At 38.7% G+C, this 26,662-nt stretch overlaps 1 protein-coding gene and 1 long non-coding RNA gene across 6 annotated transcripts in view; both read left to right on the top strand.

The window, feature by feature from the left end:
- The window catches only part of LOC131249167 (ubiquitin C-terminal hydrolase 12), a 35,402-nt gene that overhangs the window by 6,429 nt on the left and 2,311 nt on the right, over positions 1–26,662 (top strand). For 2 of the 5 annotated variants that reach the window (XM_058249775.1, XM_058249774.1), the window contains exons 10-29: positions 1,805–1,914; positions 4,673–4,747; positions 5,328–5,406; positions 5,508–5,654; positions 5,748–5,828; positions 5,918–6,037; positions 6,690–6,812; positions 10,553–10,630; positions 10,806–10,894; positions 11,086–11,194; positions 11,435–11,503; positions 11,605–11,715; positions 21,020–21,075; positions 22,928–23,105; positions 23,232–23,333; positions 23,409–23,480; positions 23,729–23,794; positions 24,191–24,256; positions 25,917–26,003; positions 26,128–26,241. In XM_058249775.1, the coding sequence (XP_058105758.1) occupies positions 1,805–1,914; positions 4,673–4,747; positions 5,328–5,406; positions 5,508–5,654; positions 5,748–5,828; positions 5,918–6,037; positions 6,690–6,812; positions 10,553–10,630; positions 10,806–10,894; positions 11,086–11,194; positions 11,435–11,503; positions 11,605–11,715; positions 21,020–21,075; positions 22,928–23,105; positions 23,232–23,333; positions 23,409–23,480; positions 23,729–23,794; positions 24,191–24,256; positions 25,917–26,003; positions 26,128–26,241 (1,932 nt within the window). Of the gene's footprint in view, positions 1–1,804; positions 1,915–4,672; positions 4,748–5,327; positions 5,407–5,507; positions 5,655–5,747; positions 5,829–5,917; positions 6,038–6,689; positions 6,813–10,552; positions 10,631–10,805; positions 10,895–11,085; positions 11,195–11,434; positions 11,504–11,604; positions 11,716–21,019; positions 21,076–22,927; positions 23,106–23,212; positions 23,334–23,408; positions 23,481–23,728; positions 23,795–24,190; positions 24,257–25,916; positions 26,004–26,124; positions 26,242–26,662 lie in introns of those variants that run through there. The other 3 variants (XM_058249773.1, XM_058249772.1, XR_009172690.1) reach the window with 2 other exon arrangements.
- On the top strand, positions 1,924–3,700 carry LOC131249168 (uncharacterized). The gene is made up of 2 exons (XR_009172691.1): positions 1,924–3,190; positions 3,603–3,700. It is a non-coding gene; the product is annotated as an uncharacterized LOC131249168 (long non-coding RNA).

Genomic DNA, 26,662 nt, shown 5'->3' with positions numbered 1-26,662 from the left:
TTTCCTTTATTCATACAAAATAGGTGCCACGATGCTTTCCTCCATTTTGTTTGACATTTTGTTCAATCTTACAATCTTATTGAACTACTTTGTCAATCAATAAACCAATTATACTGGTTTTGTAATCATTAAATGTGGCTACTTTCCACGGGATGAGTTTCTCATGATACACATGCATTATGCATTCGGTTTTTTCTCCTTTTCTGAGAAATGTAATCTTGCAACGTTGAAATCAATTATGAACGCCATAGATTGTTAAGGTTCTAATGGTGGTGCACTTTAATGATGAGTGTGTCAAAGTTTTGACATTGGATCACTTTAAAAACATGATGATAATAATTATAAACAGTTGCATCTTATGCCAAGGGAATACAGAAATGTTGTATCAATTAGTCATAAAGCGTACCCTTTTCAGTAGTGTGTGGGTGGGTTCTTTAAGTTATGCAGGATGGTTTAGATGATGCCTGAGTCAAAGCATGAAATAGGGGCTGTTAGGGTAAATTGGGAATGGCATAATGGAGTGTGTTCTTGCTAGCTGGTTGTGGGCCATTTGGAAAGGGTGAAATAACAAAACTTTGGTAGAATTTTCAAGAGAGGCTTTCCTTGGGGCAAAAAGAAAGTTACATGTGCTGTTTGTCCAAAAACCTTTCAGGGGTGTTGTAAAGTTGAGAAGAGGAAGGGTGGGGCCCGGGGGAGAGTGATTCCTTATCATCTCCTCATATTTCATTGGGTTCAATTCTTTCTTTGAAAAGTAATTGTTATCCATATAAAAAAAACAACACAGTAATGGTTAGATAGTTGCCATACTTCATTTCCACAAGTGAGAATTTGATGTTTTGTTTATACCTTCTCCATGTGAGTTGACTTTTCACAAAAATATTGTGTCCTTCCATCCATAGGCCCCACATGATGGTGGATTGATGAAATCTAGTTATCGAATTAGTGATATTTTGATCCATAGGCCCCACATAATGGTGGATTGATGCAATCTAGTTATTGACCATGCAATTGCTACTAAGGGGAAGTTTTCAATGAATAAATAATATCAAGGAAAATATTTCTTTTGGTGCACAACAAATATCAACCCAACTAGAGAAAACAATGAAGTACAAAGAAAGTCAAATACTATAAAAGTCAGGTGCAAGTTGTTCTCCAGCACCATCTATGGTCATATTAATTACCAACTCAATTCAGTATTCTTGCAGAAAGCATTTTATTGTTCTTTCTATAAACATTATGACCTTTGTCACTAATTTGGACTCACCATTGCTTTGCTGCATCACTTTTATTGTCCTGTTTTTATAGGTAGTTTCACAGGCATCACATTGGGGTTTTCTCCTTGATGTGCTTTTCTTTCATCATAATTATCATCATCATTATATTTTATTTTTCTCCTTTTATTTCATCATCACCATTTTATCCTTTCTCCCAACAGCATGGGATTGGCTCTTAAATGTTAGATTTGCAAAAGATTTATAATTGGCTGTGCACCAGAAATTAACCTTTTTCTTCTTCTAGTCTCTTAGAGTGGTCCATGATAGAGACTCATATTGACATCGCTCACATGCCATCACGGTTACAGCCACTGTTGACTCCCATCCCAACTATTACCTGCATGCCCTAAGGTCATGTGCATGAAGTACACATGCACATAAAACATCATGTTCGATGCCTCAGCAGTACATAATAGCTGGGACCTTCTGTTTCATTACCAACACCTCTCACATGCCAACATGTCACATCCTACCACCACTAGTGCCTGCTACGCAAAAAAATGGAAAGTAATGTTATTCTCTTTATGCAGATAAATGACCGTTATGAGTTCCCTTTGCAACTGGACCTTGATAGAGAAAACGGGAGATATCTTTCTCCAGATGCCGACAGGAGGGTTCGCAACCTTTACACACTTCACAGGTAGTATTTCATTTAAGACTTTTATATCCTGATTTGTTTGACCATTCACTAGCATTTTTCTGTTCCAATAACTTGGGTAATTAATTTCTTAGCTTAATTGGTTGCTGATATTTTATCCAATCAAACGACTATCCTGTTTTATGGTTGGTAGGTGGGTCTGTGAGGCAAGTTACTGTGCTTAATTTTCTGGTACTTTTTCTTGGCAGATTTCTAAATAAGCTTTGATTTAGGCTCAATTGTCGAAAGAAGAAAATTGTACATGATGAGTAACGTGAGGGTTGTTCATTAGTTGTTATTGGCCCCTCATTGTATATTTGGTAGCACTTTCTCCATTTTGCTTGTCCAAACAAACAACTATTCTGTTTTATTGTTGGTAGGTGGGTCTGTGAGGCAAGTTACTGTGCTTAATTTTTTGGTACTTTTTTCTGGGCAGATTTCTAAATAAGCTTTGATTTAGGCTCAATTGTCAAAGGAAGAAAATTGGTACAGGATGAGTAATGCCAGGGTTGTTCATTAGTTGTTATTGGCCCCTCTTTGTATCTTTGGTAGCACTTTCTCCATTTTGCTTCAATATATTTTGCCATCTTTCAAAGAAAAAGAAAGTGTACTTTGAAGGAATTTACACATTTTGCCTTTTTGTTTTTTGGTTAGCTTGTTACTACACCCACTGTCAGTTCACACTTCACTGTTAGCCACCCCCACAAGGGAATCAATGCCAAGACCTTAGTGTTGAAACGAGGTATCTTTCACTGAGTCTACCACATCAGCTATGGATCAGGGTGTTACACATTCTGCCTCAGAGGGTGAAATTTTACTATATTTATGCATATGCTGCCTATGAGATGCATTACGTCTTTAGATGAAGCATGCCTATGGTGAATTATATATGTCCACCATTATCTGTTGAATATTATTAGAGTTATTTGTCTTCTCGTTTCACCATCCAAAACATGGTAATGCTACATTAAGTCATTGCTATTTGTTGTTTACAAAATATCTATCAAATTACGGGTGGGCTGGTGGCAATAGGCTGAGCGCTGTTGGCCCTAGCCCGGACTTGGCCCAAATCGGACTTGAAAGGCCCTAATGTTAGCCTTAGCCTTACAGGGCCACGCTGGCTAGGGCAGAAAAAGAGTTAAACGATCAAAGGTTTGAAAATAGTCCAGTCTTAAGATTTTTTAATTTTTTTTAATTTTTTTTTGGGGACATTCTCCATTTATGACAAGTCCCATCATATGCACAGTTTGGATCCCCTGGATCCAACAAGTGTCTTTAAGTTACAGATGAATGTTGAATGGGAAGTGCTAATGATCGTCTTTAAACCATTCATTCTTTATGCATGCATGATTCTAAAAATTGGTATTGTATTGGCCTATACGGGCGTATCGTATCCGTATTGGCTTGATACGATACGTGATACGGGGCTGTATCGGCCATATCGGAATCGGTTGGACCATATCGGTCTCTTTCGGCCGATACAACTCATATCGGTGCCGATACAGGGCTGATACGCCCATGAAACTCCAAATTTGATTTTTATTTTATTTTATTTTATTTTATTTTTTTCAAAAATTCACTTGTCTCCTCTCTCTCTCTCTCTCACTCTCTCTCTCTCTCTCTCTTGTTTCCATTTAAACCATGGAAGAATCTTAAAAACTCATTTTATGTTAGATCTAGACCTATTTTAGGATCAAAACAAATGATTTGAATGGGATTCAAAGAATCGAAGTGAAGTGGACCATTATGGGAAAAATCGGAAAGAAGGGTAAACCTTCACTTTCTTTTTTATATTTTCATCATCTTTTTATGTATTTCCAATGTAATGGGCCATTGTTCACCAAATCATGTTTAATTTGCATTCAATTAGGGCCCATTTAGTTGACTTTCAACAAGTCAAATTGACAAGCAACATTTTCATCAAAGAATGGTCTGATACACCGTTGAATACATGGTCAAAACACACAAAAAATGATAGATTTGTGAATATCTCAAATTTCCCCCTATTTTCTGATATTTAAAAAAAATATATATTTTTTTGGTTAAACAAAAAATGACCGATACAGGCTGATACGGCCTCGATTCCGATACGTGACACCGTATCATATCATTTTTTCGTGCTGCCGATACGTTGGCCGATACCGTCATTCAGAGCCATATATGCACAAGCCTGGTCGATAATTGGACTGGGCCATTTAACATTGTCTGCACCCTAGATTTGAAGCCTGGTCCTATTCCTTGGGCAAATTTAATTTAGGGGCCTAGGCCTTACAGCACTGGACTGCTTGGTGACTGCCACCTCTGTATAATTGGGCCATTTACCATCGAGTCATTGACCTTAGTGGACCACAATTAATTGGGATAAGCAATCCTATAAAAAAAGAAAAGAAAAAAAGAAAAAGAAAAAGAAAGAAAGGATGAGCTTAGATGATGACCATTGAGTCATTAACCACTTCTTTGTAATGTTAGGGTATTGATAAATTTTATGATGTGTCATTTTTTACCTTTCTACCCTTTTTCAGAAGACGAGCATAAGGTTACCTTGCATGCAATATTCTTTGTAGCCCCAAAAGATGTAGCCCTGGGGTCATCATTTGCAATTTCTCTTCGGTTGTGTCGTATTCTTTTATCTAATAATTAGCCAAGCAATTAATGAGTTCTTGTGGCATTTGCCACTTTCCTGTGAGCATTTGCATTTCCATTAGTTGATTGACCAAAAAGTATACCGTGACTTTAGTCCTGTGTTCTGTTTCACTTGCAGTGTTCTTGTTCACAGTGGTGGAGTACATGGTGGACATTATTACGCTTTTATCAGGCCGACCTTAACTGATCAGTGGTATGTGAATTTTATCAGCCTCTCAGATGCTTGTGCCACCTGCCTAGTAGAGTTATTTTGCGTGCCATATGAGTTAGATTTCTGGGAACTCCATATTCATGTTTTCAAAGCTAACTATATAACTGGCTGTAGTCTCTAGACCATGTAATGGTTAGCCGCATCACTACACCTATCTGAATGTGGAAGTTCCCTGACATTTTCTGATATGCCTGATGGTTAACTGCTTGTTTTTCCCTATCTACTTATGCGGCAATTCAGGGCACTTCAGTTGGTAAACATTTGGAACTGGTCTTTTTCTGGCAAAATTTCCCTTTTTGCTGTGACACTATTGAAGATGATTTTCTGTTTTGCATTTCTGCTTCTTTGTGCATGTGCCATTTTGGTGCTTGTGCGTGTAATGTTGCTGCTGCCATGTGCACATGCTCAGGCATGCCCATGTGGTGGGTGGCTGTGCAAGTGGCTTTTGCAGGGACATTTATTTCAAAGTTAAAAAACTTTTATATTTATTGTATGTGGGTAAATGTATGCCTCAGAATGACTTAAATGACCTATTTAACAGATGAGAATATTCTGTTCTTAGGTTCAAGTTTGATGATGAACGGGTAACAAAAGAAGATGTAAAGAGGGCATTAGAGGAGCAATATGGTGGTGAGGAAGAGGTGAGGATTTGCTGCCAAGAATACTTTGTTGTGCTATTTATGTTCTCTTTGACTATTTGATAAACCTATGATGTTTTGTTTCTTCTGCTTCTATCCCACAGCTGCCACAAACAAATCCTGGCTTCAATAACACTCCATTTAAGTTTACAAAATATTCGAATGCATATATGCTTGTGTATATTCGTGAAAGTGACAAGGACAAAATAATTTGTAATGTGGATGAGAAGGACATTGCTGAACACCTTAGGGTAAGATATTTTTGTTCACTGGATGGGTTTAACTTCTCCAGAGGTTTATTTGGGGAAAAACTTGAACTGAGCATGGTCACAATCATATTCCAGATGAGATTAAAGAAAGAACAGGAAGAAAAGGAGCATAAGAAGAAGGAAAAAGCAGAGGCACACCTTTATACCATTATAAAGGTTTCGACTGTCAATTTTATTATTAACTTATTAGCATCCATTCCTCCTGTCAATATTCTTTTCTAAACCAATGGTTTCTGTCCATCCAGGTTGCTCGAAATGAGGATCTTGCAGAACAGATTGGAAGAGACATATATTTCGATCTTGTGGATCATGATAAAGTTCGTAGTTTTCGTATTCAGAAACAGATGCCCTTTAACGTTTTCAAGGTACCGTCCTTTTGTCTGGGGAAAATGCATGTGTTATTGGAATTTTAGAAACCTATTTGGGTTGGCGAACCTGCTTAGTCACATTTTTAGTAGCATGACACCTTTTGGCCTTCTAACTTCAACTGCTACTACTTTTTTTCCTTGTTCTTTATCCTCTTGGACCTTTCGAGGTCATGCTACTTCTTTTCCTTGTTCTTCATCCTTTTCCTGGCCTCTTCTTTATGTGAAATTATTTTTCATTCAGGGAAGCTTGGCTTTTACTCCCATCAATTCAAGATTTTATCCATTGTCTTTCAAACTCTTCTTTTGATACTTCATCCATGCATTTGTCTCGTGAATGTGTTTACCTTTCACAACAATATAAAAAAGCAGTTGCCAAACATGCAGGTGCATTTTGGTCATCCCTTATTTTTGTGTAACTTAATGCAATTTGGGAAGCTCTGCTGCATTGCATGTTAGGTTGATTAGTTCTCTTCTTGTATATTGTTCCTGTCTTCGAAGGGGAGCTGTGTATTCCCTTTTTGGATGAATGCTGAGCTTATAGTGCTGTTGATGCTCAGTCTGCACTTTAACTCCCATTGTTATGTTAATTGTGATGTATATATCTTTTCTTTGTTATTTATTATTTCTCTACTTTTTAAATGGTTGACAGGAGGACGTGGCTAAAGAATTTGGCATACCAGTGCAATTTCAGCGATTTTGGCTGTGGGCTAAGCGCCAAAACCATACATATCGTCCCAACAGGCCATTGACACATCAAGAGGAGATGCAATCTGTAAATACTTTCTGCCACTATTTTCTTTTCACCTGTTTTGCAGGCCAGTCTAGTTTGTTCCACAAGTTATTGCAGTAGTTAGATCACTGCGTGCAAATCGAGAGACAGTGTCCTATTCCATACATCCGTTAATTCTTGAGCTGTCATAGCAAAGTTTTATTAGATATGCAAAATGGTGCAAGTTTCTCTCTTTGTTTTATGTAGATGTGCTTCACTTTGAAATCTGAGCAAGTGAACATGCATTCAATAAGGGCCTGTTTGAGTAGGGTGATGTCTAAACATGGATATGGAAAACCCCCTCGAAATTTATCAACATGGGAAGCAGTGGGAATCTTGAAAGGCCACATGTCAATGTTTGTTGATTGTTATTTTCCTAGTTGATTCCATGGAAATGAACCAAAGGTCAATGGTCAAAACCGAAAGCTGTCACACATTATTGTGGAAATGCCCCTGGATCAGCTTTCCGGGAGGTACTTAAAAGCTACTTTTTATAATACGAACAACGAAAAACATCATATACATGGGAAAATAATTGATTTCCTAAAGAATCCTTGTTCCCTAACAGCCCCTAAATATTATATGTTGCTGCGGCTTTGGACACAGTGTGATGGAAACTGATCAGTCTCTGTCTATTTCGGTGGAAGATAGCAATTTTATCAAGTTGTTTCTTTATATTTTATCCCTTGGTCTTGCATTTGTTTTGTTTTGTTTTGTTTATAGTAGTGAGATAATTTTTCCTTCTAGTTGCAATGGTGCACTGGTTACCTGTGTGGGTCTCTCTCTCTGACTCTGATGAATACTCCCATGGGTTTTTATATGATGCTATTTGGCAACTTCTAAAAGAAAAGATTCAATGTAGCTGGGCCCAACAGAGGAATATTTAAATTAGAAATAAAAGATATGGAATTTCAAAATAACTGATCAAGATTAGAATGAATGAAATAAGGAAGCATTTTTTAGTGATTTTCTTTTTCAATATTCCATCATCTGTAACATATTAGCATGCATGTACCAGACCATTTTACAATAGGCTTTGCAACATTGGTTTGAATCTCTTTATGATCATTAACAGTTTGTTTCTTTTACAACACTTTGAACTTGTTAGAAATCAAAGCTCTCGTTAGTGCTCATGATTCGCCAAAGGTGGTGATATTCATAAATTTCACCTAGTAAATTGGAGGATATGCAAATCAAAGAGGGACGGAGGTATTGGGTAGGGAAAGTGAAATGAAAAAAAATATTAGGCCACTTTGAAAATGGTGGTGGAGATTTTCTGAGGTCTGAGAAGCTGGAAGTGTTTTGGAGGAATGCTATATAGATAGGGCGATTTCCAGGCATGGAAGTGTTTTGTTAAGCCCCTTTGAAATTGGTGGTGGAGATTTTCTGATGGTGAAGACTCTCTTCCTCCCAACAAGCCACGCGAAGGCTGCAACCTTAGGCAGGGCACTATAAGACCATAAAGTACCAACACAACCACATCCAAATTGCACCGAATTCCTAGAGTTGAGGGAAAAGAATGATGTCACCGAGAATATGCTAGACTTATCATTCAACTAGACCAACAAATGGCACCCCGGAGATGAAGAGACCCTTTGAAGAAGATCGAGAAGGCGCAACAGATCATCTGCCTGACTGCCTCAACATTAGAGAGATTCTGCCCACAGGGAGGGAACCCAAAGCCCCATCGGCACGTTACCTAGAGAAGCATTGGGCAATGGAAACGTCCAAGAAGGGTAAAGGGTAGCAAGTTTTTGGGAACATTCTTCTCAATGTAGAGTCACCAATCAAGATATCATCCTAGAATCGAACTCTCTCACCTTCCCCAACAGAAAAAACCAAAACCCTCGATCACTTTCCCTGCCAGTTGAGCAACCCCTTTTCACAGGGTGGGAGCTCTATAGAGAGAGGAAGGCTCAATCCGCTAGTCAAAGCACGACACACCATAATATCCTGCTATGATGGACTTCCAAAAATCTTCTAAAGAAAAAAAAGAAAAAGAAAAAGAAAAAGAAAAATTAATAGACTCCAAAGACTACCTTCCTCTCCCAAATCTCCAGGCCACTTCCCCAGATGGCATCATTGACATCCTCCAAAACCCCGACCTCATTCACTAAATGGGTTGCACACTTCCTTCCATTCTAGCAAATGTAATTTTCTTTCGGCTGAAGCTCCTTGCTAGAGGAAGCCCCTTTTTGAGTCTATTTATCGTACCCAAAACAAATTTTGGACATTTGAACAAAGACAGAGAATACAAGGAGTGTTTTGAAAGAGCAGCTTTGATAAGCGTGATCCTACCACCTAAAGAAAAGCGTCTTCTTTTCTACGAAGACAACTTTCCCTCATCCTACGCACAATGCTGTTATTCCATAAACATAAGGGCAGTTTACCAATACAAAGGGGAAGACCAAGGCGAGAAGTTGGAAAAGTCTCACCCCTGTAATCAAGGACTTCAACCAAAATAGATGTGCCAGCAGTCGGAAGATGGATATCAAGGATCTCGCTTTTGGAAATGTTGACTTTCATACCTGATGTGACCTCGAAACACCTCACAATTTTATGCAATTTGTAGCCCATAGACATGGCAGCCTCGCAAAGAATGAGGCTATCGTTAGAAAGTTGGAGGTGTGAAACCCTACTATCAACAATTTTCACTTTAAAACCTTGAAAAAGGTTCACTGATTGCCCTTCAATAATCATTCTATTGAGAGCCTCCGAGACAATGATGAACTGAAGAGGGGAAAGGGGGTAGCAAACAAAAGCGATGTTAGTAAACAAAAGTAATTTACGGTCAACATTAGGTGATGTGAAGTGATGAATAAAAATGTCTAATTTGTGCGATCTTTTCATCCATTATTGGTATCATTAGATATGACAGCTATGATTTACGCATCATCACTCCACATGTACTGTACAGAGATGGTTCTATGGCATTCTTGTTCAGCCATCTGTTATGCCATATCTCCTTCAACGCTATTCTTCCTTCAATGAAACATGTTGATTCAGGGCTTATTCAAGTTTTCAACCCATCTTCCTCTTCCTGCAATGAATAGGTTTGCTGTTTATCCATGAACAAATCAAGCAGATGAATGACCCATATACGATTGGCTTTCAAACTGAATCTGATGATCCTTGAACCCTTGACCGAACTGGACTGGTAGTTCGATACAATCAATTGAATTTGGGTGAATTGTACAAATTTGTTTGATGGAATCAGTTCACAGTTCAAGGGTTGATTGAGTGAAATAGTTCACTATGGTTTTGCCCTACTCATAAAGTACCGAAGAAAAGAAATTTTAACTATCTTGTTGCGGTGAAAGCATATTGAGAAAAGCTTCAATAGAGAGACACCATGATGATGGGAAGGAGCTGAAATTCTTCACGGCCCTATAGATTACTTAAAAGAAATCTCAAATAAATCCTCCAAAAATATCGAACTCTTCTAGAATCCCAAGAAATCATCCCAAAAAGAGTTCAACTTCATATAATCTCATTGATTTCTTCAAAATGCTGCATCTGATACTGACCTTCAGCTCTTTCATTGATAATTCCTTAATGAGAACTTTTTGTAGTTTAGAGACATCGAAATTTCAGAGATGTGCTTCAGAGATAATGTAGTTTTGAGTTTCTCTGTTGCTGTGGTGATTTAGCCCCCATGGTCTCTCAATGTGCATGGTAGAGCCAGCTGGAATCTGGAAAAGATGCTTCTTTCAATCACATAATCAGCTTCTGTTGCATTGTAGGTTGGACAACTGAGGGAGGTATCAAACAAGGCTCACAATGCAGAACTGAAGTTGTTTCTGGAAGTAGAGCTTGGACTGGTAACAGTTGCTCTACAAATTTAGTTTAACTTCTCATATGGTTGCCTTAGTGTCGTGTCCTCGATTTCAATTTTAGTTAGGTGTTTTATTAAGGGTTTTGGCATACACCATCATTGCCTTACAAATATCACTTTTTTTTTTTGGTAGGATCTGACTCTTTTGTATGACCATGTAGGATTTACGTCCTCTTCCTCCACCTGACAAGACCAAAGAAGATATATTGCTTTTCTTCAAACTTTATGATTGCGAAAAAGAAGAGCTCCGGTATTGGGCAACCTCTGCCTTTACCTTCATTTGTAGTCTTTTTTAATCTTAATTGTGATAAAATTATGTGATTTATCAAGAAAAGAAAGAAGAGGAGAAGAGGTTCCTGTGTTAAGTGATTGCTGGCTTTGCAATTGATTTGTGCGTGTAAGCATTATGTGTGAAACTTCTATTGCTTCTGATTATCTCAGGTATTTGGGGAGGCTTTTTGTGAAAGGTGCTGGTAAACCAGCAGAAATCCTAACAAAATTAAATGAAATGGCGGGCTTCCCTCCAAATGAAGAAATTGAACTTTATGAGGTAAGTCCTCTCTTTAATTTCAATCGCCTAGGTGTAATGTTCATTTCCTGGCAGAGCAATCAACTTTATGTGCAGTCACGTGCAACTTGTTCTATTTCATATTCTGGAAGCCTGGGTAGAAAAAAGTTTTACCCCTTCTTTCGTGTTGATTTGGAAATTAACTTTAAGCTGACTGTTCTATTCCACATCCAGAAAGCATGTGTAGCAAGAAAAATGATATCTTTGTTTTGTCTTGATTAGGAAATAAAATTCGAGCCGACTGTCATGTGTGAACACATTGACAAGAAACTCACATTTCGAGTTAGCCAGGTATGCATAACCATAACACTGTTTTTTTTCTTGTATATTAGCTCTATTTAGTAGAATATCAAGTTGGATATGGTGCTGAGATTTCTGATTCTTTTGTGCAGCTTGAAGATGGGGACATTATTTGTTTCCAGAAATCTCCTCTGGTAGAAAATGATGAGCAATGCCGCTATCCTGATGTACCTTCATTTTTGGAATATGTACATAATCGACAGGTATCCCCTCTCGAAAACTTACAAGGTGTTTTTTACTAGGCTTTTGTCCTAGCTTGAGACACCGTTTAAAATAATGGCTAGAGTTGTTCTGCTCTTGCTCAGAACTTTCACTCTGACTGTTTCATCTGTCAACATTTTGAAGTAGAAGCTTCTCTAATTTTGCACTAGACTTTCCCCCCGGCTTCCCCTCATGCTTTGTGCAACAAAGCTCAAGCATGTTGTTGCTAAAGTGGAGTGGCGAGAGGGTTACTCACAATCAGCTCTTTGTTGGTCTAGCCTACAGCTGTATTTTATTTCTCCTTTTATTTATTTTGATTTAACATTTAAAAAAGAAAATAAATAAATGATGCAACCAAGTGGCCATAAAAGTTGGTTGACCATAAGATCTGCCCAATCCAACTGTTCCAATCATGTTATTCCGTAATGGTAATGGTGGCTATAAAGGCCACCACCATTACTGTTATGGTGTGAGTCATAACGGCTTCTTCTTCTTCTTCTTCATCTTCTTCCCCTCTCTCTATCTCTAACATCCTGTATTGACCATGTAATGGACCATTACTGGGCCATTATACCAATAATAAGCCATTATGGGTCCGTTATGGGCTGTTTTTTCTGTAATGGCCGTTACAACCCTGTAACGGTAGTTATGACTACGTAAAGCATCATGGTGGCCACCGTTACCATTACGTAACTGTTTTTGCATACCTTGGTATCAGTTGTCTTGATTGAAGGTTTGGACCAAATCAACACTCTGATGATTAATTGGATGGATTAATGGCCAACTTGCACCATGGGGCCTATGGAAGCAATCCTATGGTCATCAATTTCATGAGGTTTATTTATTTAATTAGTCTTTAGGCGAGATAGAATTATGATTTAATAAATCTCTCTTTTTAAAAAAAAAATTTCGTTTCTTCCTTGGTGGGTCACTTTTGGGGTTCTAAATGATGTCTAAATGACATGAGAATTGTCCCATTTGATAACCTTTTGAGTCAACTTTCAAATTGGCCAAAGATCATGCTATTGCGAGGCCATTTGAATGAGTTATGACCCATTTACATAAGACCCAAGTGGTAGTGATGGGATTCGGGGGTAGTTTCGTTATTCTATGCTATTAGGGCTTTCCTATCTGGTTTAAGCCTAAAAAAGGCTTATGCCATGAAGGTTTAATGGATTATTAGATTTGAAATAAAATTTCTTTGGTGTTGTGGTTTCTTTGACTCAGTAGAGGATTTAATGAGGGGGTTTTGTGATCTTTGGTATTCAGTGAGAGTATTGTTGGGGATCTTTTCCACAACCTTTTTCTTTTTTTCTTCGATCAATTTGCTTCTTCTTTGGGGTTTGCCTCAATCGAAGCAAGTTTTGCGCACTCTTTTTTTTTTGAAGGATGGACGAGCAAGTTATGCTATTGCGAAACTAAAAGAATAAATAATTACTTTTCTTTTCTCTTCATCTATCCTTCATCTGTCTTTTTTTCCCCTTTCCCACTCTACCCAAAATTTGTCAACCATTACCCAAACCTTATCAACCACTAACCATAACTCTCCCCCATCCTAATCCCGCTTCCCAATCGTATCTTTTCCCTTTCCTGAAACTTGCATGGTTCAATCCACGTTCTTTCTTAGAGATGTTGTTGATAGGAAGATGGTATGAAAATAGGAAAATGTTGCTTCATACCATTATCCATATCTGCCGCATTATTCTTATTCGGGTTAACCTTGAACATCACGATTGTCCTTCATATTGCCTTGTGTCAACCCATCTTAATATGTGCCTCATGGCGATTACTTTCAACACCCCTTCCGATGTGATGAATGAAGGCAAGCACATGTCGCCTACTCAAAATCGTCCTATCGCATGTAAATGTTAACGCATGTAAATGTTAACTGGGACTGAGAATGTTCAACTGAGGCAGGAGGAGAAGTTGCTGGAACTTAGGATTGAGATTAGTGTGTTCAAGGAAAATATTGTAAAAGAATTCAAGGAACTCATGAAGGCGGTGAGATCTTGCTTTGAGCTCTTGATTGAATGGGAAAAGCTGATGCAGGACAATTAACCACTTGCTCTAAAAGCTTGAACTATTAGAGCATGGCAAATTAATCCCTTTATCTCATAGCCCAGGCCCCACATCTCATGGGTTAGGACCTCGGTCGAACCCCCCTCGTGAGCCCCGAATCACACGGGTGGGGCATACCTCTCATGAGCCAGCCGCCTCACACTGGCCGCCCACCCCGAGTGTGCCTCTGTGTCACATAGGCAACCCCACTCGAGCCCGGTGTGACAATGCCCTTGCATTAAAAGCGCTATGGACTTCGATCCATTGTCCTTAGAGTTTTCAAGAAAGTCATATTTGAAGCAAGTGTGGCAGCTCAAGAGGAATCAATTGCTAGCTTGCTTGATGGATGTTGATGCATCTACTAATGGATCGATGCCACAATCGGATTAAGCACCAATGAAGTTGGATAATCAACCATCGAATGACGCAATAGAAGAAATTAAAGGATCAACAGATATAGACAATTCAATAGTTGAAGAGATGAATAGTGTACTTTATGGTGGTTGACAGTGGTACCATTTTAACACGTCTTTCAAGGCTCGCAAATCAAATGTTTGTAGCAATGATGGCTCCATGACTGATTTTGTGGCCATCCTAGCTGCCAAATCTAGTCTGCAAAAGAAGCGGAAGTCGATGCCTAGAGCACGATGGACCAGTAAGAAGCAAAATAAGAGATTTGTGTATTTCAACGCCATATAATGCTCAAGCTTGAGGACTTCTTTTAATAAATTTCGTGTTACCTCTAAAAAAGAAGAAGAAACACTACAAATGGGAATCTTTGTAGGAGATTAAGACCACCATTCTATACTTGAGGATGAGTTCTTTTCGAACTAGGGAAAATTGATGCAACCAAATGAATTTCTCTTTTGCATTTTCGTCGATACCTTGGTGGGCCACTTTTGGGGCACCAACTGATGACCAGATGACACAAAATTGGTCTTGTTTGATAGCCTCTTGAGTTAGCTTTCGAACGAGCCCAAGATCATGGAAGTCATAGGCCTTTTCAGTGAGTTATGGCCCATTTACATGATGTGAATGGCTGTGATGGGATACAAGGGCATTTTGGTTATTTTTTCTTATTAGGGTTCTGTATTTGCTTTAAGCCTATATAAGGTTATGCTATGGAGGTGTAATGGATTATTATGATGATTTGAAATAAGATTTCTTTGATTTGGTAGAGGATTTGCAAAGGGGGTTTTGCCGTCTCTAGCATTCTTTCCCATTATATTTTCTTCCTTTCTTTGATCCATTTGCATGCTCTCTTGGTTTGCATAGGAAAAGTTTATGCATATTCCCAGTGGAATAAAATGTGAAATGTTGCTAGATGGTACTAATTCTGTTAATGGAAATATATTTAAATATTCATATCAACGATCACCTATGCTTCTTCTTTATAAATTTTTTTTTTTTTAATAGATGTGTATATATATAAACTGTATGTCTAAGGTTCGTAAAATTGGTTTCCATCATCCCAAGGTCCTTGGAGTGAGACTATGCTCTTCTTTATCAAGGAACTGCATGTTTTAAAGCGGAGGAGATTAAGTGGTGATAACGATATAGAGCTCTCTTTGGCTAAAAGGAGACAAGAATATGAGTTTTTTCCACGTGGTTGGGATTGGGTTAACAAAATTAGTAGTTTGGAGATTGATGGTAGTCTTACTTCAAATAAGGACAAGATTTGTGGTGTGATATTACAATTTTATATCAATCTTTTGTCTTGAGATCAGTGGAGTAGGCCTTAGTTGAATAACCTTCAATTTCCACACTTATTAAGAGAGGTGGCAGATTCCCTTGAAATTCTCGTCTCAGAGGAGGTTTTAGGTGCTTTGGACTCCATGTGCGCCGAGAAGACTCCGGGTTCAGATGGTTTCCCTATGTCCTTCTTCGAAAGGTTTTGGTAGGTAATCAAAGGGGATGTTATGGACTTTGTTGTTGAATTTTTTGATCGTGTGAAGCTCTCTTATCGCCGCCCTCATCCCTAAGATTGAGGGGGCCCAAAGGATCAAAGACTCTTGTCCCATTAACCTGATTGGAGGCCTTTACAAGATCATAACTAAGGTATTGGCTTCAAGATTTCAAAAGGTGCTGGTGCAGGTTATTTCCAAGAATCGAGGGGTTTGTGTTAGGAAGGTAGCTTCTAAATGGAGCTCTGATTGCTCGTAAGTGCATCTATTCCAGGCACAGGGAAGGAAAACGTGGGGTAGTGTGTATGCTCGACATTGAAAAAACGTATGCTCACGTTGATTGGGGATTCTTGGATTATATTCTCCTTGGATTGGGTTGTGGGTGGAAATGGAGGAATTGCATACGAGCTTGTGTTCACTTCGCTTCTTTCTCCGTCGTTATTAACATGTGGCCTAAGGGGGTTTTTAGGGTATCTTGGGGCTTCAAGCAAGGGGACCCATTATCTCCTTATTTGTTTGTGGTCATCGGGGATGCCTTCAGTAGGATGCTTCATAAGGGAGAGGAATCCGGTTTGTTTGAAGGTTTTCGTGTGGCTCGAGAAGGGGGTGGGTTGTTAATCTCTCACCTCTAATATGCGATGATACTTAAATTTTTTTGCATCGTGGATGTGAGATAGATTGATAATCTTTGAAAAATCATTGTTTCCTTTTAAGTGCTATTGAGGCTGAATGATAATATGGCAAAGTCGAAATTGCTGGGTATTCGCATGAGTACAAAGGAGCTTGAACCTCAGGCTGCCATCTTTGGCTGTAAGGTTGGATCGTTTCCGTCGAATTATTTGGGTTTGCCCCTATGCTTCAGGAAACTGGCTAGACATTTGTGGGATAAGAGTTATTGAGGAAATTGAAAAGAAGCTAGAGTAGGTTGGAGGCATCAGTATCTTTGGGATGTCGCATAACCCTCATCAAAGCTGCTTTCTCCAATATGCCATTGTACTTTGTTCAAATGCCCTAAATTTGTGCTGAATAGATTGGAAAAGATGAGAGGAGATTCTCTTTGACAAGGATCAGATGAGAAAAATAAGTTTCATCTTCTAAAGTGGTATGAAGTTTGCAGCCAATTTCAGGATGAGGTGTGAGGATCAAGAACCTTGGTCATATGAGCTTGGCTTTGCTTGGGAAGTTGCCATGGTGTTTTTCCACCGAGGAAGGAAGTCTTTGGAGATGGATTATTGCTCATAAGTATGGCGTGAATGAGAGGGGTTGGGAAGTGAAAAGGGTCTTCTTTATATTGTGCTTCAAATATTTGAAAAGTGATTGTGGCGGTCAAGCATCTTTTCACTAGTGGAATTTCCATTGACATGGGGAATTGTATTTGTTTCAAGGCGGATGCTTGGTGTAGTAATTGCCCCCTCTAAGAAGATTTCCCTCCTTTGGCCAGAGTCGCCTTGGATAGATTCGTCATTGTAGCGGGTTGTTACTCCATAGTCGGGAGGAATGTGGCGTGGACTCCTCCGTGCCATTGTAACCTTTCAAAAGGGGAGAAAACGAAGTTCATGGAGTTGTTGTCATGGCTAGAGGAAATTACTCCTTTGGTTCATTTCGACGATTTTGTGTTATGGAAAGCTCATCCTTGGGGCCGATTCTCAGTTTGATCCTTCTTCGATTTGATATCCAACTCCTCCCAAACCCTTTATTTCTCTTCCCAATTACGGTCTTATGGGGCTTCTCCTTGGGTTGTGGGTTCGCTTGGCTTGTGGTAAGGAAGAAAGTGTTTACGATAGATAATTTGCAAATAAGTTATTTGGTCCTCCCTAATATTTGCTTGATGTGCATGGCGGTTGTTGAATTGATAGACTACTTATTCATTCATTGTTTGTTTGCTTGTTCAATTTGGGATCACTTCTTTCATGCTCTCTACATTGAGTGGGTCATGCTGAAGACGACACTGGACTTGGGGCTTGTTTGTTAAATCTAAAGCCTGAATTTGAAGTCTGAAAACTTGTTTGGTAACTATTTGAAAGAAGTGCTGAAGTTTGAAAATTAAGTACTGAATCCGAAACAACCACTATTTGTTAACAAACGTCTGAAATGTCTAAAATTTATTAATTTGACACATTTGCTCGTCTCCCTTAAAAAAATCCTAGGGCCCATCGAACTGTGTATTTGCCATCCAACCTATTGATAAGGTCACACAAACCTAGATGAAGGAAAAACACAAATATCAACTATACAAAAGTTTTGTGGCCCCTAGGAAGTTTTGTGGTGGACATTCAATGACCAATGTTTCGTATGGTGTGGTCCACTTGAGATCAGAATCTACTTCATTTTTGGTCCCATTTCCTAAAATAAGCTGGCAAAACGGATGGATGGCATGGATATAAAACAAAATACGCCAAATTTCTCTCTTTCGAATAGATTGCGTGCTACATAACTTTTAACATGAGTTTTGGATTTGCCTCACTTTTTATCTCATCCACTAAAATAAAATGGAAAGACGGATGTATGGATTGGATTACACAAATATTGCAAAGGGCCCCACATAGCGGATCAACTTTCCGCCGTGATCCGTGCCCTACTCACACATGAGAGATCTTTTGGAATCTCTCTCCAGGCTTCTCATTGGTAGACGTCATTGCCGATGACACCATCACACAAAACACACTGATTTTCTCTCTCCAGAATAGATTGCCAACGTCCATCAATTCTTCTGGATCATCCTAGAGCATGAGCCTAAAAATGAGGCACATCCAAAGCTCTAGTGGATTGGACTACAAAAAGTAGTGGGGATTGACCCAACTACCGTTGAAACCTTCCTAGTGCCAAACATGAGATTTATTTTCCATCTAAACTATTCATAAGGTCACACAGAACTGGATGAAGGGAAAAAACAAATATCAACTTAATCAGAGCCTTCTATGGCCTAAAGAAGATTTCAGTGGTAGGTGTCGATTCCTATTGTTTCATTTGGTGTAGTCTACTTGACTGTTTAATCTGCCTTGTTTTGGGGTCATATCCTAGAATGACCTGAAAAACCAAATGGACGGTGTGGATCTAAGAAATACATTGTCGTGGGGATACCCGTTACTTGATGTATGGTGCAACACATTCCATGTAGAGAAAGAAAACTAGAAGTGTTGACATGTGGAACTTTTGTGGGCCTCATCAAGATGTATGTGTTAAATCCAAACCGTCCAACCAATTTTCCATATCATTTTAGGTTACGAGAGAAAAAATGAAGATAAATCCAACTTAAGTAGGCCACTCTATAGGAAAAAGTGGGAATTGGACACCTACTGTTGAAAAATTTTTGGGGCCATAGAAGGCCCTGATCAAGATGATATTTGTCTTTCCCCCTCGTTCAGGTTTGTGTGACCTTATGAAGAGGTTAGATGACAATAGACCTCATAGTAGATGCTAGGAAGGTTTCAACAGTAGTCGTTTAATTCCCGTTGCTTTCTGTGGTGTGGTTCACTTGAGCTTTGGATGTGCCTTATTTTTTTTGCTCATGCTCTAGAATGATTTGGAAAAGTTGATGGACAATGTGGATTAACACAAATCATGGTGGGCCCCAGAGAAGTTCCACATGTTAAAAGTTGGGTTGTGCATTACCCAATCTATTTGGGAGAGAAAATCTCTCTGGCAACACGCGTAGGGCAATTTTGGAAGCAGTTTTTTATAATGAATCCGCGGAGCGAATTCTGTATTCACCATTAAGCCAAACCTCTATCGCTGAAAAAAATGAGAGAAAATCACAGAGCGCTTTTTAGGTTCGTTGTTAACAAACACCATTTAATGCAGGGTGCTTTTTGGGTTCCACATTCAGTAAATTTTTTTAAAAGGGTTAACGGACAGGCCCTTAGGGCCTGTTTGGCTGGACCGATCCCACGGTATTATGAGGGATGGGATCGACGATATCCCGGGATATGCATGACGAGCCAAACAAACCTGGTGAACTTGTCTCAGGATATAAGCAATCCCATTGATCTTAAAACAATTCACTGACATCACCATCATTACCTTAAAATTAATCCCATCCCTTGGTTGGACGGATTGGAAGGTAAAATCCCAGGATATGACGGGCGTGCCAAATAGACCCAGTGAACTTGTCCCGGGATATAGCAATCCCATGGATCTTAAACCAATCCACTGACACCACCATCATTACCTTAAAATCCATCCCATCCCTCCTAATCCCATAGGATTCACCCAGCCAAACAGGCCCTTACTGTGTGCTTGGCATGGGATGGGTGGGAAATGTGGGAAAGCAATTTGGAGGTTGGTCATTTTGGCGATTTGGTAGTTGATTTGGGGAGAGCGCAAAAAGTATTGTTTTTGTAATAGGAGCATCTCATCAAGAGGTGATAAGGGAGATTATTTGTAATATGAGGGGTTGGGCTTCGTATGTAAAGGCTATTAATCTGGCCAACCTCTCACTTTTTTCAGAGGGTTAGGTCTGGTTTTCTTTCTTTTGGGTCTCTCCTCTTTTGAGTTGTAGAATCAGGTTGTTTTTCCTTTTCACTTATCCCGCTTTGCCAATGACATTTCAGTTCTCTCTCTCTCTCTCCGAAAAAAAAAAGAAAAAAGGAAAGGAAATAAAAAAAAGAAAAAGAACTGTATGTTTTAAGGTTCATAGAAGTGATTTTCATCATTGCCTCAAGCCTTGGTAGCCAATTTTTTTTATACCAAGTGCTACTTCCGGTTAGAAATCCTGCTCTCCCTTTGGACCTTCCCAGCACTAGGAAATGCTAAACTTCGTGTTTTGTTTTTGTTTGTTTTTTTTTTTTTTTAACAACGAGATGAGTGTTCAAACATATCAATATCTGGTCCTAAAACAATAAGATCCAATAGAACCAGAATAAGTGTGGCTGATCTTGCATTGAGCTGTAATAGTCTGGGGATGGATATGGAGGATGCATGCAGTTGGAACTATTTTCTGGTGCTAAATTGTGAAGGGGCTTCCTTTGCAGCTTAAAGTTTATCCTCTCTTTCAAAAAGAAGCAGTAGTAGTTTCTTTTCCTGGGGTGTGTCTCTCATGGCATTATCACATATTTGTTTCAACAATCCTTTTCTGTGTGTAGGAAATAGATTAGTGTGGATATTTGTTAATTCATGTACTTTGTCTAGTTTGGTAGTTAATAGATGAAACTTCATATATATGATGGTGAGCTTGATCATGAATGCTCCCTAAAAAGATATGGTATATTATTGGGCATGAGGAGGATGCACAATTATGTTACTGTCATAACTTCTAGATTATGGATACCTGGTATATGGCTTTGTATTTCTCTGTGTTGAATATGTACATGTGGATTCTAAGCCTTTGCATAATGTGATACTGTAGGTTGTCCACTTCCGATCTCTGGAGAAACCCAAGGAGGATGATTTCTGTTTAGAGCTGTAAGTATTACAAAATTAGTTTTTGCTCTACTTTGAACACTTGGAGTGTCATTCTCATGTTTTCTCAGGGAACAATATGTAATGATCCTGTTTTGGACACTTGATTCAAAAATGATCCTTAGTTTTGGGTTTTCTCTAAAAGGTCAGGTTATTAACGCTTCATAGTGAACTCATCCTTCCATAAGGTTTCGGTTGGGCTATTTGTTCAAACGGCTATTTTACCCTCCAGTTAGCATCTATGGTCATAATTAAAGAGGAATTATAGGGTCAGGAAACATACAGTTTACTGATGTGCATGGTTTCATATATGTGAGGCCAAGTTTAGCTGATCCAATCAATTGATCTGATTACACAGCTGATGAGACTGCCTCGAAAATCTTCAATATTGCATCGATAAATGGCCCACAGAAGATGGTTAAGGAAATCGCCAATGTTCAAATGAGAATATTTCAATGATCAGTGTTAAAAATTTCCAACATGGAGATTTTTTGGGTATCCCCCATCCACAGTGAAGCTCATCATACAAACTGTTTTGATCAGTCAGTCATTCCCCACAAGGAATTATGCATGTCAGGCTGTCAGCAAACAGTATGTTTGGTGATGAACTGGACCCTATGATTTCTCAGACTGAAACCAGCCTCCAAAACCTTGCATAGTGCACCTGCAGGCATAACCCTAGAACACTTGTAATATCCTTGCTACTTGTTAACCATGCCCCACCTGCCTTGCCCCAGTGTCTAGCCTATTGCTTGTTTGGTAAGAAAAGAGATGTTTATGAAAATTCTATCAACAGTACATAATCAGCATAGCTGTGTGCCCCACTAGATGTCAAGACCTACCTCATTTTGACCCAAGGCCATCTACACAGAGGGTCCCACCGACGTCTCTCACTTTCTCAGTGGCTTGCATATGACATGATGGTGCGTTCGAGTGGCAAGAACAATAAAAGTGCCGTCTCACAATTCCACAATAGATGAATTATATGATCCTTAACCCAAGGATCTGTATTGTACTCGGCTCTTGAGTCTGTGCAAGGCCGGTGATTCTGTGATATGGAAATATGGTCTGTTGGAACCACCATGGATGGACCATGCCCAAAAAATCTCCTCAATTGGGCTATTCTAATCTATTAATTTGTAGCCTGCCAAAAGATGGGTGAAAAGAGGAATGCAACAACTGTCTACATTCATTGAGAAGAGCCCAAGAGTGGTTGCTAGGATCTTGCAATCTAGGAGACACGATGTAGCTGAACATACTAATTCAAGGTTTTGAATAACAGCATCAGTGGGCATATTGACAGGGCCCAAAAGTGAAACCTTACCATATTGGGCATATTTGATCTGTATTGGTCAAAAAAATTTAGCACAAAAATCTTGAAAAAATTATGGGTAAACAAGAAAAAAGTGTAAAAACATCAGAATCTATCTTTTGTGTGTGTGTGTGTTTAACATGTATTCAATGGTTTATCCAACCATTCTTTGATAAGATGTCGTATGCCATTCTTATCAAAGGCCTAGGTTTTTCTATTGCTATGAGAGATGGTGTATTTTGGAAGGTAAAAATCATATTAGACAGAGGTGTTACAGAAAGGCTGGCTCTTATGGTGATATTTTGGGGGTGAAGCCGTCATTTAGATAAGTGAACGGAACAGAAGTCTTATAGATAGACTGGCTGCCCATTAACCATCAAAAGCATAGCCTTTCGAAAAATAAAATAAAATAAAAATCTAAAATTAAGGTAATTTAGGAATGGAGTCCCAAATTGGAACCAGTCAGCTTTCCCCCCGTCTTTTATATATTTCTCATATACTTTATTATAATTGATTTCTATTTGGCCTATGTGAAATATCCAGGTCAAAGCTTTTCACCTACGATGATGTTGTGGAGAGAGTTGCTCGCCAACTTGGCTTGGATGATCCAACAAAAATTAGGCTTACTTCTCACAACTGTTACTCTCAACAGCCTAAGCCCCAACCCATCAAGTTCCGGGGTGTAGAACATCTGTCTGACATGCTGGTCCACTACAACCAGGTTGTCCATCACAGTGCCTTCCGCTTGTCTTACTGTTTTGGTCATGCTACTATATATCTGAGAAATTATATCCAATAACATGTCATGAATGACTGGAATTTTCTAAGTTCATTTCTTTTGATGCAGACTTCCGATATCCTGTATTATGAAGTGTTGGACATTCCTTTGCCAGAATTGCAAGGCTTGAAAACTCTGAAAGTTGCTTTCCATCACTCCACTAAAGATGAGGTAAGATCCCAAACCATGAGAATCATCTAATTCTGGGTCAAGTACAAACTTAGGTGTCTTTTGCTTTCTTTTCAGGTGGTTATTCACACTATTAGATTGCCCAAACAGAGCACTGTAGGGGATGTAATCAACGACTTGAAAACCAAGGTTAATTTCTGCAACTGTTTATGCACTTCTATTCGATGTGGTCCTTGTCTTCTTCAAGGTTTCCTTAATGCATGAGCTTATCATCCCACTCTTTCTCAAAAGAGGACAATTGCTTTTCTAAGCTAGTAGTTTATTGAAACCCAGTTGATATGCAATCGGGATGCTTCTCATGTATTGACTGATAGAATGCTGCTATTTTGGTGCCCTTGGAAGAAAATCAACTGACTCTCTCCTGCATTCTGCAATAGGTTGAACTGTCTCATCCTAATGCCGAGCTTCGACTGCTTGAGGTTTTCTATCACAAGATATACAAGGTATGTATGTCTTTTGGAAATTGTTAGGCAGTGGTTAAAGTTAATTGCCATCCTCTTGTGAACTGATTTTTCCAATGACCAGAAGTACTTTGCTTTGGATCGGGATTTTCCCATGTCTGGTTGGACATGCCCCCCTTCAAAACAGCTGCTCCATGGAAACTCACATCTGCCTTTTGTTGTGACTCTGCCAAGTCTTGGCAGTTTTTGTTTCAGAAGGAAAGTGTTGAGTCAACTGGGAGAATGTTAGTTTATATCAATGGAATTGTCTGAGTTCTTAACAAATTCACCCTTTGGGTTGGCTGCGATTAGAGTTTACAAATTTTATCTTACATCCTTTCATGTATTATCTATGTTGGTTTTTAACAAGTCCTCAATGACTCAATCACTTCTCTACAGATTTTTCCACCAAGTGAAAAGATCGAGAACATAAATGATCAATATTGGACATTGCGTGCAGAGGAGGTAAGTCATTAATTGAGCAATCTTTTGCTGGTAGACTAGGGATTTTGGGCATATGCTGACTCGAGGATTTTTCCCATATCACAACCTATCGTCTGGAATTTGGTTGTCAAGAGATGATTAGATGGTGCCCATCTACATTTGTTCTTGGAGGTAATCTGGGTTAGAACCCCAAGACCTTAATGTTGAAGCCAACAACACCTTCCAATTGAGCTAGGGCTCAAACATCCTTCTAATTTGTAGCATAGGGATGTGTAACTAGAATGCTTTGCCATGACTATCTAATTTATGGCACAATAGGCGATGTTACATCTCTTGGTTTTGCGAAGTAATAGTGTCATCATAATAGCCAAGTCCCAGCTTTGGGGGGTCAGTTTGAGAATTAATAGCCAGAGTTACAAAATTTGAAATTAATTCATAGAATTGTAAAATTGTTTGCTACAGCATAATCAAATCAAGCATATTTTAATCCAAATGAAGGAGGCGAAATGCTTGCTAAGTTGGATGATTACATTGAGGTTGAAGATCCAAACCCATCCTACGTGCCAAAAAAGAACATCCACTTCATGTTCCCCAGTTCCATCAGTTACATGGAATTCCATGTTGTAATTCACTATATAGAGCTCCTGGACGAATCCAACATTAGAAAGAAGTCTCTGATAGCATGTTACTTGTTAGTCCTTGAAACTAACTATAAAATCAGTGGTCATGATATACTTTCTGTCCAGTTTTAAATGATTCTCACATTTTATGCATGAATTTTAACTAAATAAGATTGGAACTGAATTGTGAATCGCATTTTTTGTATTTATATCAGTGTTTTAAATAGCTACGCTATGTAGCATGTAGCTTACGCTACGTAGTTCATGAAAATAGCTTAAGTCCCGTATGGCGTACACTACATGATAATTTGCATGCACTACATGCTACATAGATTACGCTACCCCCTACATGCCTCACATTACAAATTATTTTTCATTACAACTCAAAATCAAATAATATTTTCAATGATTTGTTACATTTTTCTATTTTCAATATTTAATGCTTTTAGTAAAAATAATATAAGTAACGGTATTAAATGAGTTTTGTTGCTCATTCTTTATCTTCATACTTCATGATTACCCTTTTCTATTAGTTTATGTTTTGTTGCCCCAAATATCATGTAAATGTGTTAAAATTCATTATTAATCAGTCGAATTTGGTGAATATCATGGAGTTAGTGAAACCACCAAGTGCAACCATGATTTAAAATCTAGAAGTAGCATGTAGCATCCGTTATGCGCTATGTAGCCTACGCCTCATGCTTCAGAATGGTGAACGCTACGCTACATTCTATTCACAATTTAAAACACTGATTTATATCAATTAGAGGATTAAATGGGAGATTATATTATTTAAAACAATGGTGATTATCTTTCTACACAGTTGAGCTTTGAATGTGTTCTGAGCCTTGTTCATTGCCGCAGAGGATCAAATTGGAGATTATTTTATTTTAAAACCATTGGTGATTATCTTTCTGCGTAATTGAGCTTCGAACGTGTTCTGGGCCTTGTTCATTGCCGCAGAGGATCGAATTGGAGATTATATTATTTTAAAAACATTGGTGTTTATCTTTCTGCGCAATTGAGCTTCGTACGTGTTCTGAGTTTTGTCATTGCCGCAGATCCCAGAAGAAGAGAAAAACCTTGGCCCTCAGGATCGATTGATTCATGTTTACCACTTCACAAAAGATGCAGCTCAGAATCAGATGGTAAGAATCAACTGAAATTCTATTACACATTAATTTATTTTAACTACAACAGGTACTGGTAGACTCTTCTGTTCTAGTTTGAATAATATATTAATTCTGCTTCAACTTCCAATCTCAACAGCAGGTTCAGAATTTTGGGGAACCTTTCTTCTTGATCATCCATGAGGGAGAGACTTTAGCTGAGGTTAAAGTCCGTATCCAGAAGAAATTGCAGGTTCCCGATGAAGAGTTTTCGAAGGTATATCCTGTTCTTTATGTCAGAACCTTTTTTTTCCCCGCGACATTACTAAGAGAGATGCATTGGACATGCTTAAACACAAGTTACATTTTATGGAATACCTTGCATTATACAGAAAGAATAGATGGTCTAAAGACACGCCAGGTGTTCCTGTTCAATGTACACGTGTAGTTTAAAGACATTCATTGCATCTGGGACATGTTCCAATGATCCAAATCATTATTGTTACATGGAACTCCCATGGATGAGGAATGTCCTAGAAGCAAAAAATCTTCGATTGGACTATTTTGAACTTTTCATCAATGTGTTTCCTGTATCAATATTGCATGGGATGATGGGTAACTAAATGTTTCATGTATCAATGTTGTGGGGGAAACATTTCATGTATTGCAGTCTAAGGGGAATATGGGAAAATGATGGA

Source organism: Magnolia sinica, chromosome 6, assembly GCF_029962835.1.
Source record: "Magnolia sinica isolate HGM2019 chromosome 6, MsV1, whole genome shotgun sequence".
In the NCBI taxonomy this organism is placed as follows: Eukaryota; Viridiplantae; Streptophyta; class Magnoliopsida; order Magnoliales; family Magnoliaceae; genus Magnolia; species Magnolia sinica.
The sequence above is the reverse complement of the archived record's forward strand: the minus strand, read 5'-3'. Positions and strand labels throughout refer to the sequence as shown.